This window comes from Oryctolagus cuniculus, chromosome 1 (assembly GCF_964237555.1).
Source record: "Oryctolagus cuniculus chromosome 1, mOryCun1.1, whole genome shotgun sequence".
Lineage (NCBI taxonomy): Eukaryota > Metazoa > Chordata > Mammalia > Lagomorpha > Leporidae > Oryctolagus > Oryctolagus cuniculus.
Genome location: NC_091432.1, coordinates 160,325,499 through 160,344,984, shown reverse-complemented (window position 1 = coordinate 160,344,984; position 19,486 = coordinate 160,325,499). Strand labels below are relative to the sequence as shown.

General features: G+C 46.5%; 1 protein-coding gene across 2 annotated transcripts in view; it reads left to right on the top strand.

Moving 5' to 3' along the window:
• Positions 1 to 19,486, top strand: part of MAMDC2 (MAM domain containing 2) — a 177,610-nt gene that overhangs the window by 66,760 nt on the left and 91,364 nt on the right. For both annotated transcript variants that reach the window (XR_011379575.1, XM_002708194.5), the window contains exons 3-5: positions 12,025 to 12,296; positions 14,085 to 14,169; positions 17,258 to 17,395. Coding sequence is in view for 1 of the 2 variants with exons in the window: in XM_002708194.5 (XP_002708240.3) it covers positions 12,025 to 12,296; positions 14,085 to 14,169; positions 17,258 to 17,395 (495 nt within the window). In the remaining variant the exon portion in view is untranslated. The remainder of the gene's footprint in view (positions 1 to 12,024; positions 12,297 to 14,084; positions 14,170 to 17,257; positions 17,396 to 19,486) is intronic.

Sequence of the window (19,486 nt, the reverse complement as noted above, 5' to 3'; positions counted from 1 at the left end):
GTTTTAAGGCAATGTGGTAGAAAAGTTACTGTGTGTGTAGTTCTAGCATCAGGAATAGTATTTGTAGAGAAACACTATAAACTTCCCTAAGGAAACATCCATCTTTTCAGGATCCTAGTGGAAGGCAAAGGAAGAGAAGTTTATTTCCCTGCTATAGATAGATGAGTATAATTGTGAAAAATATAAATTCATTTTAAAAAGACAAGGAACTATCTGAAGGCAGCATGCTGCTGTGAAAGACATGAACTTAGAGCTGGATCTTGGTTTACTGGCTGTGACCTTGAACTCATGGGTGATTTTTATGATTCTATTTTCCTTGTTTGTAGAGAGGCAATTCCTAACTGATAAGATCACTTGATAGGATTAAGGGACAAGAATATATGTTAGGAATCTCATCCCTGGAGCACAATGAATATGAGTTCTCTTGGAATCTGTTTCTTAACAGATGATTGGAGACAAATTCTTAAAATTGTGCTCTTTTTCATATAATTGAAATGATGATTTATATAGTTAGTGATTTAGCAACTAAAGGACATAGATAGGAAAATAAGTTGGAAACTTCAAACAGAAGTTGAGAATACTTTTCTTAGATATTTTTGGAAAAGAACATTTTCTGCCAGAAGCAGTCAATAGGTTCGTAAATAATTGTGAATCTGATTGATTTAGGAAAAGATATTCACTATCCTTAAGATTTAATACAGTTTATTTTTACATTTGAGGAATGCGGTTTCATTTATCTTCTAAAAGCACAATCAACTATTTATAAGGACTCCCATGCCTATTGCATTTTCTATACTAATTCAGAAATTTTATTTAATTTTTTGAAACTCTTTGATGTGCAAAGAAAGCAAGACTTCTTCCAAACGCTGATGGCTTGTGTGTAATTGGGGATACAGATCCACAGAAGAATCCTCTTTCCACAACAGGAGTCTGGTTCTTTGCAGAAACTTTCTGCATGCATTATTGTCCAGGCCACTTTGATCAGCTGACAGATCCCTGAGGTGGTTGTCATAGCGTAGAACACAGTTGGACAACGGGAGAGACTGCCTGGGATAGGAGGGGCCCTAGACTGAGCTGTGGCCACAGCAGCAGAGAAGCACAAGGGAGGCCAGATCCAGCTGCAGATAACTGGAAAATGCTCACCCGCCCTCCCTCTCTCTTTAAAGATTTATTTATTCATTTGACAGAGACAGAGAGAGAGATCTTCAGCCACTGGTTCACTCCCCAAATATCTGGGCCAATCTGAAGTCAGGAGCCAGGAGTTTCTTCCAGGTCTCCCATGTGGGTACAGGGGCACAAGGACTTGGATTATCAGCAGCTGCTTCCCCAGGTACATTTGCAGGAGGTGGATTAGGACTCAAACCAGTGCCCGTATGGGATGGCAGCAGCTTTATCCACTCTGTCACAGTGCCAGCCCTGGAGGATTTTTCTGTGCAGTGGGTAGAAGGTGGTGTCAGAAGGGCAGGCCATGGACAGCAGGTAGGACAAATAGCTCATGGAGGTCCAGTGTGAGATGATGAGGTGGGCTTTTCATCCAGAAGAGTGCTGATAGGCTAGCTGCCAATACAAGGATAAGAACCAGCATTGACTAAGCTTGTCTTAGTCTTGGGCACTGTGTGTCTTTAATCTTCTTTGAAGCACTGAAATCAGTATTTTGGCAACCTATTTTACCATTGAAGAAAGCAAGTTTCAGACAATATAGTCAACCTGTCCAGGGTGAGATCTTTTTTAGATGGTGTGGCCAAAATTTAAGCCAAGCTGTGGCTGGCATGATAGCCATGCCCAACCAATCCAACATACCGCTTCCACTGGCAGGGCCCAATCCAGGATGGCATATGGGGATGAGCAAATCCTGAAAAGGAAGCTGCACCCAAGAAGGCACCGTCCTTGTCCTGGGTATGCAGTCTACAAGGAGCTAAACAAAAGAGAGAAGTAGGCATTGCTCTGAGACCTGGGTTACAAGATGCCAACCAGAACCATACCAGGAATAACCATGCTCCTTTATGTGCTGATTGATCCTGGATGAGAGCCAGAGGGCTGAGCTGTGCAGAGGGGCACTGCTGAGGGTGGGCAGCCAGAAGGGGCTGAGCACTGCAGTTGTATATTTCAACATCAAAGGGCCAATTAAAGTGAAATGAATGAAGACTGTTCTCACATCAGTCCTGACAAGGTGCTGTGGATCTGAACAAAGCTTGCTGTGGTTCCTACTGGAAGAGAAGTAAGAAGGCACTGTCTGTGGAACAGCCAAAGGACTTCTCCCCACCGTGATTAGAATAGAAATGATTAACAAGTAATAGTACCACATATGAGGCCTTTTATAATCCTTGTCTCATCAGCTTCTCACAATAACCACGTAGATAAGAAGTCATATCTCACCTGAGCTTTACATTCCAAAATCAACATAAAGGACCACAGTTGGATATTGTCAGAATTACCCTTGAAAGGTCCTTAAATTATACATCTAGTACAGTGTATGTGGTCTTCTACATATTGTACTGTTCCTATGTACCACAGTCAACTTTCCATTCTGTGTGAAAATACTTTGTACAACAAATGAAATAGATTTTCTTCAGCAACATTTGTATGTTTCGTGTGTGTGTGTGTGTGTGTGTATCAGTGTTTGAGTTGCTTTCAGTTGCTTTACTTTTTTTTTCTGAGTGCACTGACTTTCCAAATAGTGAATATGAAATTAAATGTAATGGGGCTCCATTCTTTCATTATCCTCATTTTGCAGATAAATGTGATGATGCAGTGAGCGTGTGCATGATAAAATTGTACACATAGTTTGGACTTCGCAAATCCTTGGCAGGATCCACTGCACCACACAGTCACCCCATCATGATCACCATGCCTGAAGGACAACATTTCATTAACTAATACAGTTCCAAGGATTTCAATAAGTCCCCCATAATACAGTCTCTGACCACCCCGAGGGCCTGAGATTTAGACCTGTTAAGTACCTTGGCTCAGAGAAGTCATCAGTACCCTGAGCCCCAGCTGTGCAGATGTGACCAGCAGTTGAGCTTGACCTCAAGACTCAGTTCTTTATGGCTCATCTTCTCTGAAACAGAAAAGTTTGGGGCTGGCGCTGTGGTGTAGTGGGTAAAGCAGCCACCTGCTGTGTCAGAATCCCATATGGGCATCGGTTCAATTCCTGGCTGCTCCACTTCCGATCCAGCTCTCTGCTATGGCCTGGGAAAACAGTAGAAGATGGCCCAAGTGCTTGGACCCCTGCACCTACATGGGAGACCTGGAAGAAGCCACTGGCTCCTGGCTTCGGATTGGTGCAGCTCCAGCTGTTGTGGTCATCTGGGGAGTGAACCAGCAGATGGAAGACCTCTCTCTCTCTCTACCTCTGCCACTCTGTAACTCTGCCTTTCAAATAAATAAATAAATCTTTACAAAAAAAAAAAAAGAAAGAAAAGTTTTCTGGTCTGTTTCTGATACCTTCATGCTTCAAAGAAACACGTTCAGATCCTTTAAGGATTTTGTCATCTGTCCTTTTCAGCAAGATAGCTGGGTTTTGATTGCTGACTTCCTTTTTCAAAATCCATTGGGAAGTTCATTGCCCTTTTCTGACCCTTTATAAAAATGTTTATCATCTCCAATAAATGTCACGTAAATCAGTTCAGCTTGCCAAAGCAGCAGTATTTGAAGTGAATTTTTCTCTCTCTCCTCCTAAGATCATGTTTCTAGCACTGTGGTCAGTAAATCTCCCTGGTCCTTGGCGGATGCTTCTTAATTAACCAGCCAGTCTCCATGGGATTTACACTATTTGTCTTTCTGCCATTTTTATTCACTTCTCTGGAGCACTGTTATCAATTCTTAATAGTTTAAAAGAAGAGAAAGGGAGTGATGGCCATAGACAAGGTGGAGTAGGGACCTCAGAAAATCCTCTCCTTATAAAAGCTATGAGAGCACTGGCAAAATGACCAAAATCAATTTTTTAAGAACTTTTTAAATTAAACAAAGGCCTGCAACATCCAGAAGCATGTATTCAAGAAAAACAACTATCAGTAACAGCAGTGAGCGCTGTGATTCTTTTAACTTGCCGTATTCCCATCCTCATCTGTAATTTCGTATGGAAGCACAGGGACCCAGAATAATCAGAATAATCTTGAAGAAGAAGAATGAGGTCGGAGGACTGGTGTACTTCCCAATTTCAAAATTTACTACAAAGCTGCAGTGAGCAGGATGATATGGCACTGGTATAAGAACAAATAGAGCAATGGAATAGAATTCAGAGTCCGCAAATAAACCTTGTAACTGTGCTCAGTTCATTTTTGACAAGGGTGACAAGATAATTCAATGAGCAAAAGTTAATTCAAGATAGATCAAAGACCAAATACATGAGCCCAAACTGCAAAACATTGAAGAAAGCATAGCTGTAAATGTTTTTGGGCCAGACCAAAGCCAGGAGCCAAGAGCTTCATCCAGCGTCTCCCACATGGGTGGCAGGGGCCCAAGCACTTGGGCCATCTTCTGCTGCTTTTCTCAGGCCATTAGTAGGGAGCTGGATCAGAAGTAGAGCAGCTGGGACATGAACCAGTGTCCATGTGGGACGTAGACCTCACAGGCAGCAGCTTTACCCACTGTGCTGAAGTGCTGGCACCGAGAATCATTTCTTACCTATGTCACCAAAGGTACACATGCACATGCATGTAAAAATGTACGCACATGTTCATGCACACTCACACACACACAGTAAAAACAAAAAGTTGGACATTATAAAAAATTAAACATGTTTTACTTCAGAGGCACAATGGGTTAAACCTCCTCTTGGGACACCCTTATCCCCTATTGGAGTGGCTGCGATCAAATCCCTCCTCAGCTTCCAATCCAGCTTCCTGCTAATATGTACCCTGGGAGATAGTAGCAGACGGTGTTTCCAGTGTTTGAGTTCCTGCCATTCACATGGGACACCTGGATGTGAGTTCCTGGGTCCTGGCTTCTTCCTGGCCCAGTCCCCGCTGTTACAGGCATTTGGGAAGTAAACCAGCAGATAGAAGATTTCTCTCCCTCTCCTTTTCCCTCTCCCTCTCGTTCTCCTTATCCCTCTCTCCCTTCCTCCTCTCCCTCTGTCTCTTTGCTTTTCAAAGAAATAAAAATAAATATACTTTTTAAAAATGTGTATTTCAAAGCACATCATTAAGAAGGCTTTGTGATGCAGCAGGTTAACCACCGCCTGCAGCTCCAGCACACCACATCGGAGTGTTAGTTCTAGTCTGGGCTGCACTCTTCCCATCACACCACATCGGAGTGTTAGTTCTAGTCTGGGCTGCACTCTTCCCATCACACCACATCAGAGTGTTAGTTCTAGTCTGGGCTGTACTCTTCCCATCAGGCTCCCCGCTAACATACCTGGGAAAGCAGGGGCAGATGGCCCAGGTGCTTGGGCTGCCCCTGTCTACCACATGGGAGACCTGGATGGAGTTGCAGGTTCCTGGCTTGGTCCAAGCCCAGCCCCAGCTGTTGCAGCCAATTGCAGAGTGAACTGAAAGACGGAAGATCTCTCTTTTCTCTCTGTCTCTCTCTCTCTTTCTGTCACTTTGCCTTTCAAATAAATAAATCTTTTTTTAAAAAGATGAAAAATGAAAACACAGAAGGGGAGAAAAGACTTGCAAATAATTTATCTGGTAAGATCTAATATCCAGAATATATGAAATCTCCTATAAGTCACAATGAAAGGAATAAATAACCCATTTTTTTGATGGGAAAAGATTTTGACATGTCATCCAAATTGCCAATAAAAATATGATCTATGCTCTACATTCTTAGTCACTGGAGACATACAAATCAAAAACATAGATAACATGTCTGCTAGCATGTCTATAATGAAAACGAGTGACCATGGCTGGTGCCATGGCTCACTAGGCTAATCTAAGCCTGCGGCACCAGCACCCCAGATTCTAGTCCTGGTTGGGGCACAGGTTCTGTCCTGGTTGCTCCTCTTCCAGTCCAGCTCTCTGCTGTGGCCTGGGAAGGCAGTGGAGGATGGCCCAGGTGCTTGGGCCCTGCACCCGCATGGGAAACCAGGGGGAAGCACCTGGCTCCTGGCTTTGGATCGGCACAGCGGGCTGGCTGTAGTGGCCATTTGGGGGATGAACCAATGGAAAAGGAAGGCCTTTCTCTCTGTCTCTCTCTCTCTCACTGTCTAACTCTGCCTGTCAAAAAAAAAAAAAAAAAGAGTGACCATAATAAATGTCTGTGAACACGTGGAGAGCCAGGAGCTTTCACACATTGCCTGTGGAAGGTGAGCAGGACAGCCACATTAGAATTGGAAAACAACGCGAAAGCTCCTCAAAAAGCTAAACATAGAGTTTCCATCTGACCTAACAATTGCACTCCTAGGAGTTGACCTAATGGACCTGGAACCTATGTCTATAGAAAAACTAGCACACAAACCTTCCTAGCAGCATTGCACATCATGGCCAAAGGTGGAAACAACCCAAACGTCCATAGATTGAGGAGTGCATACATAAAATGTGGGATATGCATAACTTTAAATCTTATCCAGCTTCAAAAACCAAAGGCAGTCTGACACATGTTGCAATGTGGATGGACCTTGAACACATTATGCAAACTGAAAAAGCCAGTCACAAAAGGCCAGATATTGATGATTCCACCTCCATGAAATTTCCAAAATAGGCAAATTCATGTAGTGTGGGGAGCAACTCGGACTAGACTGTTACTGGAATTAAGACTTATTCTATGCATCTGCTCTCCCACAATATGGCGCTGAGAAGGGAGTAACACCTTCTACGCAGCTGCCTCTCGCCAACTTGAGTGATGACCTGCAGGAGCTGGACCTGCTCCTGATTGGAGGAGAGCAGCGTACTTGGCGTGTGGGTAGCAGAGTTGGGATCGGTGGAAGAGGACTATAAAGGAGGAGAGAGACAACATGCACCAGGAACATCCAAAGGGAACACCTGAGCAGCCCCCGAGAGAGCCAGCCGGCGGTGTGCCGCTCCCCCGCCGAAGTGGGGAAAGTGGCAGGGGGAACCGCCCTTCCACGGAGGTGGAAGGGACGGTAGCCAACCCGGGAAGAACCAGCAGCAAACCCGGGGAGGGCCGAGCAGACGAAAGAACAACGCAGGGTCCTGTGTCGTTCCTCCACGAAGAGGGGGAGCGACAATGTAGCTAAGAAGGTAGAGTAGTGGTAACCAGGGACAAAGGGGAATGACTGCTAATGTGGATGAGATTGCCTTTTGGATGTGTGCATTTATTTCACATAATCTTATTTTCAAATTTTTATTTATTTGAAAAAGAGAGAAATCTTCCATCTGCTGGTTTACTCCCCAGATGTCCACAACAACTGGGGCTGAGCCAGGCTGAAGCCAGGAAGCAGGATCTCAATCTGGATCTCCTATGTGGGTCACAAAGGCCCAGCTGCTTGAGCCATTACCTGCTACCTCTAAGGGTGTGCATTAGCAGGAAACTGGATCCCAAATGGAACCAGGACTCAAATCCAGGGACTCTGATATGGGACATGGGCACCGCAAGTGGCCAACGCCCACCCCTCACGTTCTCTTTTCAGAGCTTAGGATGGTCAGTGATCCCTGCCACGGGCCACACAACTTTAGTTGTAGTAACAGACTCCCCAGCCACCAGCCCACTGAACAAGCTGTACTAACTCCTAAAGGCTGTCCCTGGAAACCTATTCCAGTCCTTTCCTCTAACAGGTCTTGCTCATTTCTTCCTGTGTCTCCCAGGTTGCTTCTCTCCAATCACAATGGCCCAATACAGGAATGTCCTCTTTCCCAAACTCCCCTAACACACCTTCATGTCCTCCCGGCCCTTCTCACACCAACAGCCCAGGGCGCAGACACAAACCTGAAAAGGACCAAGGCAAGGGTTAAGTATTTCCATTTCCTACCCAGAAAAAAAGGAGACTATGTTACTTTAAATAGTATGGATTACAATGGAGTTCATGCTGGAGTAGTTGCAATACATGTAAGGTGAGGGGGGAAAAAAACCATTGTGACTCCAGTTAGCTTCCAGAATTCCTGGGTGTAAGAGGCGGTGGAGTGGAAAGAGGAAGCTCCTGAGGAGTGAGCAGGGGTCAGAGTAATTGGGGAAGGCTTCGCAGTGGGACTGAGACCTGGGAGACGCGTACTCTTCTGGCAGGTGACACAGGTCTTGCCGACATGGGCAGGAGCATGAACAAAGGCTCTGAGGTAGCAGTGGCACAGGTCAGGGAAGGCACGGCCACAGCCGGAGCAGAGCGTGAGCCCTGGAGGGGGACAGGAGCAAAGGCAGGAGAGGAGCTCTGAGTGCTGATGAGAGAGAGAGGGGGCCCAGGAACCTTGAGGGGCTTCTTATCCGCAGGGGGCTCTTTCTGTAACTGAGCAAACCTCCCATGCCACGTGGCTTTCCCATGCACATTACCTCCATAATGCTTCTCTCCAGTTGAACTCTCCACCCTCCTTAGGTTGGTAGGATCTCTCCCTAGTATGAAAGTCACTGCAGCCAAGCAGGGATGACAGATGCTTTCAACTCAAGTTTCCCCACAGATTAATTAGTGCTGGCAACAAGGAAGATTGTTGGAAGGATTCTGGGGCTGTATCTAGACTGGAAAAAAAGGTGATTAAGAAAATTTGGGGTGCTGGTGTTGTGGCACAGTGGATTAGGCCATTGCCTGTGGTGCTGCCATCCCGTATGAGAACTGGTTTGAGTCCCGGCTGCTCCACTTCCAGTCCAGCTCCACTTCCAATCTAGCTTCCTACTGTTGTACCTAAGAAAGCAGTGGAGGATGGCCCAAGTACTTGGACTCCTGCCACCCACATTGGAGACCTGGATGGAATTCCAGGCTCCTGGCTTCAGCCTGGGCCAGCCCTGGCCATTGCACCCATTTTGGGAATAAATCAGTAGATGGAAGTAAATCTCTTTCCCTCTCTGTAACTCTGCCTTTCAAATAAAAAAATCTAGAAAGAAGAAAAGAAAAGAAAAGAAAAGAAAAGAAAAGAAAGGAAGGAAGAGAGGGAGGGAGGGAGGGAGAGAGGGAGGGAGGGAGGGAGGGAGGGAGGGAGGGGAGAGAGAGAGAAGGAAAGAAAGAAGGAAAGAAAAAAACTTGTCATCAACTTGGTAGTGGCAGTGGAGGTGGATTGCACTTGGGTTAGTTATATGACCTAAGAAAATTTATTATTCCACTGAGTTTTAGTTGAGTTGAGAAACTTTCACATGTGTTATAAAGATGCTAATAGGCACATTCATAGGGCATGACCTAAAACGAATTTGAAGTCTTTAATTTAAATGCAAAATTCCGTCATTGAAGTAGCCAACATTTATGTCTGAGATGTCAAAATCACTCAATAAATAGCACCAACTTTCATTATACAGTATAATAGCAAGGTATTTTTAAATAATGCATTTTATACAGCGTGTGATCGCAAAGATTCTTGGAAAGAGAACAAGAGCATATGTTTAATGTAAAATCTGATATGGTGACAAGTGATGTCAAGAGAGCTTTCACATATGGCACTTACTGACAAGTCAAGACAACTACCATTGGATGGGTTCTGTACGCCTGCTGTAATACATATTTACTGAAGTTTGAGTTTCACCTTCAAGGAGAACTTTCTCCTCCCTCCTTTACATGCTGCAGTAGCCTGTTTTCTTTGATAGGTAGAGGTGCCGAGCGAATGAGCCCTGTTTCTCTGCCAGACATTGTCAGTGGTTCCTGAAGTGTGGTCTCCAGACCAGCACTTCTCAGAAATGCAGCCTCTTAGCAATGTAGCACCAGGGAGCAGACATTTCACCTAGCAGTTCCGATGCCTGCATCCTGCACCAGAATACCTGGGTTTAGCTCCAGCTCCTGACTCCAGCTTCCCACGAGTGCACACCCTGGAAGACAGTGGTGTTGACTCACATCATGGAGTCTCTGCCACCCAAGTGGAAGACCTGGATTGCAATCCTGGCTCCTTGTTCCAGCTCAGCTCAGCCCCAGCCCACACTGTTGAGGGCATTTGGAGCATGAGCAAGTGGATGGAAGATCTCTGTGTCTGTCTCTCTGCCTCTCAAATGATTTTTTAATACAGAGTCTTCCCCAGAAACTCATGAGGAAGGGCCAGCAATCTGTGTTTTAATAAGCCCTCCACGTAACCCTGGGCTCAAGTTTGAGAACCACTGCTGGGAATGGAGTTGCTCCTCTTTAGAGCGGGAAAAAGAAGGAGAGAGAGAGAAGCTGGGGAGGCATCCCATGGAAAACTAAGGGAGCAAAGTTGGTATGCAATGTGAATGTTGCTAGGACTCTCTTTGTTTCTTTTCCTCTTGTATTCCCCAAGCCCCAACGCTCTGGTATGAAGTACTCTCAAGAGCATCCCTACCCCATACAAGTCAACTGAGAGTCTTTTCTTTGGGGTCCATAGCAAAGTGAGGAGAGGGGATGGTGCTGATACAGTTTTATTCCAAAGCGAGTTGCATTAGGAGTCCCAGCTTAACTTTAAGCCCAGCCGGTCCCCTGGCCCGTAGATGCACAGGAAACACTCAGCGCAAGCCTGGCTCCTTGCTGAATGTTCTCAGCACGTAAGAGGCAATGGCGGCGCTGTGCTGGCAGTTGCTGCAAGGACCAGATTTCCCCCCTGGGGGTGCCTGGGTTGACATCCGAGAGCAGTTACTATTTGCACCCAGTGGGCGGTTGCTGTGTTAAGCAGATTGCCAGCTGGAGATCTGGATCTTGAAACCCAGCAAGCCAGGCTTCCTGAAGACAATGCCCTAACTGTGCCCCAAATGTGAAGACAGTCATTGGCCGGGCTGCAGCTGGCCCATCAGTGCCCGCCACAGAGACAAGGATCCTGGCTGCAGTGGACATCTGGGCCAAGGTGGGGGAGGGGCTGACAAGCACCATGCAAGACAGAGAGACATTTCAAGGCCTTTCTGCTAAGCCTTTAGTGAGGGGGAGCCCAAAGTGCATGGGCAGCCACACGATGGGAGACAAGAGGTTAAATACCATTCACAAATGTCTTTGAGCAAGCACAGAGTTTGCAGTCCAAAAGAACACGAGGACCCAAACAACTCCAGGCTGTGGGACCACTCACATAGGAAGCTGATTTGGAAGGCTCAGGTTAGGGTCCTTGGCTTCAGTGCCTACCCCAGCCCCTTTTTCATCAAAATGATGATGCACATCCTGGGGCAGCTAGCAGGATGCCTCCACCTCCTGCCAACCTTAGGAAGGTGAAAGAAGGAAGGAGGCAGGAAGGAGAATACAGAGCAGGTAAGAACTGGAAGAGGAGGAGGAGAGTATGGTGGTGGTTAAAGGAGAAGGCAGAGAGAGGAGCAAGGGGAAGAGGAGGACTGGGAGTAGACAGGGGCAGAGGAAGTGGAAGATGTGCTGAGTGCCAATCCCAGAGTGGCCACTCCTTTCCAAGCCCGGGTGCTGCATGTTTTGCACAGTTTTCCCATTAAGTTGCCCTAGCTATGAGATTTCGTCAAAGAAAAAAGTCTACAAAAGGAGCCTTATTCTTACTTTTAAAATCATGGCTTACTATGAATGCTTTCTGCCTACACCCCAAGATCCAAGCTGGGGTGACCACATCCATTCAGTCTGCACTGATGACGTAAGCTCCATGCAGGTTGAGGCATCAGAGATGAGGAGAGCTCTGGAAGGAGAAGCTTTGAGGCCATCAGGTTATTCTGACTCTCATGCCTCTTAGCCTGTAAACTCCCCTGCCTGTGGGGACAGGGAGGTGAATGCAGTGTGCTAAGTGGGCCTGGTGTGAGATCACTCAAGGCAGCAGACACCTGGCTTCCATGTCCGTCGTTAGTACGGAGTGATGGGATGATGGCAAAATGGAGAGCATGTGCCACCCTCTGCAGAAGCAGCGCTGCTCTGCTCCAGCCTGGCGTTGTCATGTGGGAAAGTGGCCTCGGTGCCGCCATACTTTGTAGCTGCCCAGGGTTGACATCAGTGGGTTGACACAAGGCGCTCACAGGCCCCATCTGCCCACAGGTTTACCGCAGTTGTGCATTTTCTCCTAGTTGTAAGCAGAAGATCCACTCCTTGCCTGTGTTCCTTTCTCTTCCCAGGCCATTACATTTATGTGGATACCTCCTTTGCCAAGCAGGGGGAGAAAGCCGTGCTGCTAAGTTCGGACTTGCAGGCTGAGGAATGGAGCTGCCTCCGCTTGGTCTACCAGATAACCGCGTCGTCAGAGCTTCTATCAGATCCCAGCCAGCTGAACCTCTACTTGAGATTTGAAGACGAAAGCTTTGATCGCTTGCTTTGGTCGGCTAGGGAACCTTCTGATAGCTGGCTCATAGCCAGCCTGGATTTACAAAACAGTCCCAAGAAATTCAAGGTAGGTGGAGTTTAGGAAGCAGGTGCAGGGCTTATTATATGTGGTTTATACTGATTGAGATCTTATGAAAACTGTGTCATTGAGGTGAGTTGTGTCCTGCACTGGGATGTGATGTTTCACAAGAGACAAATCATAGAAGAATATTAGCAATGGAAATTTATAGCTTGTGTATTCTGTGAAAGAGCCTCTTCAGAGATTTCTTTCCCATCCATTTAAATGGAATTTCTGTAACAACCTAAATGGGCCTTAAACCAACCTCTTCAAAGGAAATGGATTTTCTAACAGGCTTAGGGGAATATTCTCATTTCTAATCATTTTGTTGCACCCTTCTAAATTGGGTTGGATATGTGTCTATGTTATCTTCCTAATGGTTTATTTGCTACAACTTTTGAACGAAGCATTAACAGCAATAAGAGGAAAAATGGAAATACTTTGAAAGAGGAAAGATACTTAAAGGTCATGTTCTATTTCCTTTTCAAAAGGGAAATTGCTTCACCAGAAGGTAGAGAATGTGAGACAAAGTCGGGTGTGGATTGCAGTAGGGAGAGAGGCTGGGATCTGGACATTCGTGGCCATGAGGTGTGAGGTTTTGCGAGAATCATCGCAAAAACTTTCTCCATCCATAGTTCACTTTACTTTTTTTTTTTTTTAAAGATTTATTTATTTATTTATTTATTTGAAAGTCAGAGTTACACAGAGAGAGGAGAGACAGAGAGAGAGAGAGATCTTCCATCCGACGGTTCACTCCCCAGATGGGTGCAATGGCCAGAGTTGCGCCGATCTGAAACCAGGAGTTCTTCCAAGTCTCCCACATGGATGCAGGGGCCCAAGGACTTGGGCCATCTTCTGCTACTTTCCCAGGCACATTAGCAGGGAGCTGGACCAGATGTGGAGCAGCCGGGTCTTGAATTGGCACCATATGGGATGCCGGCACTTCAGGCCAGGGCGTTAACCCACTGCTCCACAGTGACAGCCCCCCTAGTTTACTTTTCCATTCATGCCCTGTCCCTCTTCTTGGGAGAGTTTTGAAATACCGCGCTCTCCCATAGCCCCTCTCTGTTTGGTGTCCCTCTCCGCTGGGCAGTAGCTGAGGGAAGGAGGATTGGCGTCTGAGTTTCCTGTTTCACAACGTCCTCCCAATGGTTATCACATCCCAAATCTACCAGCTTAGTTGCAAGCTATCAGGCTAAAACCACGTAAGGAAACGCTATAACTTTCAGACACAAGACTACGCATGCATTGTAACAACCCCGACTGTCATCCAGGCATCTCTTTGTCCATTGTGTGAAAACGTCAATGTTTTCATTAATTCAGAAACAACTTACGAGCCTCCTCTGTCTCAGGTGATCTCCCACCATGCTGTCAGTGTGCTGTTTCTTGCCTTTTCCTCCAAAGGACTTCTTTTTTTTAACCCCAAATTCTCTGCCTTCCATTCCTGATGATTCTCAGTATGAATTTCCTCACTATCTATGACCAACTGGCTCTGCCACAGCGCTCGAGAAGGCGGCATTGGGACAACAGATGACAGCTGACTCCGAGCTTCTATTGAACACCTTCCTCAAAATTCAGAGTCCACATGTGTGTGCTTATTTATGTGTGCACACACACATATGGACACATGTGCTTGCACACACATTCTTTTAATAAATTCCCTAGTGAGATCAGTATCCAATAGCAATGAGTTAAGACTAACAATCCCGAACAGCTCCTGACTGCTGCCTGAAAACTAACCCAAGGAAACTTAGTGTTTAGATGTCTAATTCCCCTGCTTCCCCATGTGTTGTGCAGATTTTAATAGAAGGTGTACTAGGACAAGGGAACACAGCCAGCATCGCACTCTTTGAAATCAAGATGACAACCGGCTACTGTCTTGGTGAGTTTTGTTTTCATTGTATCAGAACATGAATCTGTTTCTAAAGTCCACTGTTGCCAGAATTAATTGAATCAATCCCAAAGATCAAGTATTTTACAAAATATACTGCATGTAATGCATAGTGGTTAGAGTTCATAGTGGTTAGAGTGGTTAGGAACACATGCTGCATGTGTTCCTGTCTCATTAGCATAGGCAAATTATTAGCATAGGAAGGCTCATTAGCATGTACCTGGACTGGCAGGTTCCTGAAAACAAAGTTGATGCGACAGCATAAACAGAGTTGCCACCTTACCCTCAACCTGTTCTTATCAAAATAATTTCCACATTGCTGTAACCTTGGCTTTGGTAGCATCTGCCAGAAAAGCAGGCATTGTATTAACCCCTTCCCTCCATTTTGCTGTTGGCATACTACTGCCCCTCTCCACATAGTGGCAGTTGTCACTTTTATTCCACCGGAGTGGGGTTAGGTGGGTGTCTCTCATGTGCTAGCTTTCGAGAGCATAAAGACAGGACTGTACTGCCTGCTCACCTTCTCCTCGCCTGCTATTGAAGCAATGTCTGCATACCAGGGCACTTAAAACGTTCCTAGGAAATGAAATGAAAAGGTGTTTATTTTGGTGCAAAAAATTTTGATATCCATGCATATTTTCAGAAAAAGCTCTTTCTGTGAGCACTGACAGTACTTGAAGGTGGAGTGCAGAGGAAGAGAGCAGGGAGTCTAAAATGATTCCAAACAAAAAATGTGGGGAGGCCTTTGCTAATTCCTGGGGTCTCACTTCTCTGTCTTGACTTCCAATGCTGCCTCTGATGTAAGTGAGAGAAAGTAGACTGGAAAAGTGCTTCCTGAAGACAAGGTGAGTTTAGGCCCAAGCTCCCTTCCTGCGCCTCCACCCGGTCTTTATTCCATGTGGCATGTGCGTGGGGCATGGACAGTACACAGCTGGCTCAGTCAACTCACTGAGCCTCTAAGCCTCTGTTTCTTCACCTGTGAAATGGGCGCAAAACGCTTCCCTCATTGGACTCTCAGGAGGACTACTGAGATCGTGGATATAAAGGTGGTTGGTCCAGGGTTGGGCCCTGAAGAAATACTGATTGCTTTTCTCCAAATGATTTGGCGGCTTCTGGTTTGTTTATAACAGAAAAGGTGTCAACATTTCTATCTTGCTAAACTCTGTGGACTTGCTTCTCACCTCTCCTTTCTTTCTGGGCACTGTCTCTGCTTTTCTTGTTCTTCATCTGCCAATGAGGTTAATAATAGTACCTACCTCCTGAGGCTGTCTGGAAGATGAAGTAAGTTAATTCATATACTGTGTTCAGAGTAGTGCTTGGAGCATTGGGGAACAGTTTGCTTTTTAATATGCCCTGTGACAGCCGTTGGCACGGCACATTGGGCATTGCTTAGCAGACACTGCAATGGAAAAGGTGGAAATGAAAATCTTGAGAATTCCCAATGCCTGCTATTGTCAGCGCAATGATAACTGTGGCAGCTGGGATCCTGGTGGGAAGGTAGATACAGGGTATACACTACCCGAGTGATCTGAAGAGAGCTTATTAAAGACACCACAAAGGTGTGAGTGCTACACCCAGGACAGATAGCACTGTGACCCAGGCCCAGTACAAGTGGTGACTCAGGAGCTGTTACCCTCCTTTGTCTGAAGGGGCAAGGGAGGATGAGCTACTGGAGCCTGGAGACGGTCGCCGTATGGTGAGGGCTACTTGACAGGGCTGTACTCTGTCTAGGTACATAGCCAATCTACGTGATCAGCAGAGACGGCGCTGGGGGAATCAGCCCCTGACCTCATCCTCCTTCCACCCTCCAGTGGTGAAACCACAGGAAGCTGGAAGTCAGGAGAGCCCTTTGATCCACCCCTTCAGGGCAACCTCTGGAGGGTGGTGCAGGTGCAGAGGGCAGAGGGTGGTTGCAGGGGCCAGTGGTGAATGATGGGTACCCTCATCCCTCCTATTTTTGACTTCAGGATTATGAGGGTCAGTGGAGGCCCTGGTTTATCAGTTTCTTGTTCCCACTAATGGAGTTGTGGGTGTGGAACAATGTATCTGTGCAGCCATGGCATTGCCGCTTAAAGTGGGAGTGGGGGCATCTTTTTCCCTTCTGTCTCTTCTCCACTCGATAACTGCAGAAGGGGCCCATAGCCTGGACTCTGCCCGCCCTGCCTTTTCTGAGTTCTCATTGATAAGAAAAGTGGGGATTTTTTAGCCTCCAGGAATCGTGCTTCTTGACTCTGGGCTTCTTGCTCACCACAGGGCAGCAGTGAGTAGAAGACTGGGCTGCCAGGCTCAAGAAAGGGTGGCAGGGAGCTTTCTGGTGCTGACAGCATCATCCTAAATAGTGTTTTTAAGCAGAGGCAACTGACAAAAATAGCTTGTCTTGAGCATGACCTTGTACCTGACCCTGCACTGGGAGCTGTCCACACCCATGTCAGTGCTGGGAATGGGAACGGTGTACCCATTTCACATAAAGAACTAGACGCCAACAGAGGTGATGAGTCACACTGCAAACCACATGGCTAAGAAGTGGAAGAGACACAAATTAGAGGATGACTGTGAGTTTAATGTTTTTGAAAGATTCATTTATTTATTTGAAAGCGTTACAGAGAGAGAGAGAGAGAGAGAGAGAGAGAGAGAGAGATCCATCTGCTGGTTCACTCCTCAGGTGGCTGTAATGATAGGGGGCTGGGTTAGGCCAAAGCCAGGAGCTCTGGGCTTTTCCCAGTTCTCCCATATGGGTGGCAAGAACCCAAACACCTGGGCCATCTTCTGCTGCTTTTCCCAGGCCCTTAGCAGGGAGCCAAATGAGAAGTGGAGCAGCCAGGATGCGAACTGGCACCCATATGGGCTGCTGGCATCACAGACAGTGACTTTACCCACTATACCACGATGCCAGCCCCAGGGGAGCTCAAGTCTTGATTCAATGAAGAATCTTCATTCTTCTTGGCCAGCATTGCCTAGCAGTGATGGTACAGTGGGCACGGAAGAGAGAATCCTCTGAATTCCAAGCCTGCAGTGAGTCGGGGCAGGCCCAGGTGCCACTGAGTCTCTATGACGTGGGTTTTTGCGTTTCTTCCCGCAGAGTGTGACTTTGAAGAAAATCATCTCTGTGGCTTTGTGAACCGCTGGAACCCCAATGTGAACTGGTTTGTCGGAGGAGGAAGCATTCGGAACTCTCACTCCATCCTGCCCCAGGATCACACCTTCAAGAGCGAAATGGGTGAGCTGGGGACGCACAGGGTCCTTTCCCCAGGACGAGTCTTTGGAACATCTCCTCCACCCCCGTGTTGACCTAACTTCCATCAGCAGAGGGAGGAGGGGGGGAGCAGGGACAGGGAGGCCTGGTGGGAGGGTGGGGAAGAGAAGCAAGTGAGAGGGAGGCGCACTGCAGGTGTGAGTGTCATATCCAAAGAAAGGCCACCTGGTTAGAAACTGTTCTTCACCTGTGTCTGGGCTTCCAGCGTTCCCATTTCTGTATCACCCTTTATTTTCTAATCTCTTTTTTTTGTATAAAATTTCTTATTTGCAAAGACAAGACTGGAGTAATCCCAGGGTTACTTTTCACTAAAAATAGATTGAAGGACAGGAACAAGTCCTTAAGAGCTTCTCAAGTGGCCCCAAGGATTCTGAATGTGTGCAACAGGGCCCCCTGGTGGCCAAGTAGGCTGGTTCTCTGCAAGGTAAAGGGACAAAGTTGAATGAAATCAGTTGGCTTCAAGACAGAGGAACTTCCACATAAGGGAAACAAGGGCTCCCCTGCCCTGTGGGCTTTCGCTGCACTCACCTGGATCTTGGTAGACTTTCTAAAAGCCTGGGTCTGCCCATATTGTAAGACAGTCTAGCCCTCAACTCCAAGGCCTTCTCCAATGAGTGAGAGGGTTCTAGTGGCTAGGAATTTTGCTTCTGCAGCATTTCTCCTTTTGATCCTTTCCATGTAGACACTGAAGTGATTGTATTAGTCAGCTTTCCGTTGCTACAGTGAGATACCTGAGGCAACTAGCTTTAGAAAGCAAAAATGTTTATTTAGCTCATAGTTTTGGAAGTTCTAGTCCAGGGTCGGACAGCTCGATTGGTTTGGCATCTGGTGAGGGCAGCAGTTGGTAATGACAGAGCATGTGCAAGGCAAGGACCACATGTAAGCCAGTTAGCGGAAAGAGTGGTTGGGCCCAAACTCAGGCTTTCAGCACCAGCACTTGTAAGAATTACCTTCTGAAGCCACATCTCAATGACCCAAGGACCTTTCACTAGACCCCACATCTAAACACCACCATTGGATTTCCATCCTTAAGTATCACTAACTTAGGACTTTGAGGTTAAAGTCCTGAAAATGACAGTGAGCTACTCAATCCCAATAAATGGCTGATGGTGACATGCCTGATGACATGAGTTTCATTACATTTTCCCTCAGTGTACATTATCTTCATCTGAATATTTTTAACTATATCTCCAGATTTTCTTTGGACATGCTCCTCCAATAGTTTATCTACACTTGCATGGTCTTCATTCTGACCTTATTGTCCTCTTCCCTCTCACTCTATCTTTCTTTATACCCAGAATCTCAGATTCAGTTTCCTATAATGGCCAGGCTCATAACAGATGCATGAGATGTGTGGGCTGTGTGAGCACTGTGGCAACCTTGTGAGCAGAGACTCTGCAAATAGACTGCTCAGCTACAATGGGTTGCTGTCATGTGAAAATGCAAACCTGGGTTGCCTAACTCTTTAGATTTTTTAAACTCTCCAAACTTTTAAAAGTTGGTCAATATTTTTTTAAAAAACACTGTTTAGACCTACAGAACACAACTGCAGGTCAGATCCAATTATCCAAAACTTCTGTTTTGTAAACTTTGTTTTAAAGATTTGTTTTTCCAGGCCGGCGCTGCAGCTCAACAAGCTAATCCTCCACCTAGTGGAGCCAGCACACCAGGTTCTAGTCCCGGTCGGGGCGCCGGATTCTGTCCCAGTTGCCCCTCTTCCAGGCCAGCTCTCTGCTGTGGCCAGGGAGTGCAGTGGAGGATGGCCCAAGTGCTTGGGCCCTGCACCCCATGGGAGACCAGGAGAAGCACCTGGCTCCTGCCTTTGGATCAGCGCGGTGTGCCGGCCGCAGCGCGCCGGCCGTGTCAGCCATTGGAGGGTGAACCAACGGCAAAGGAAGACCTTTCTCTCTGTCTCTCTCTCTCTCTCACTGTCCACTCTGTCAAAAAAAAAAAAAAAGATTTATTTTTCCTTGTAAATCTGTCTAGACTTCTTAAAATAAGATATTTAGAAATAATCACATATAAAAAGATCAGAATCTTATGGGACTTATGTGT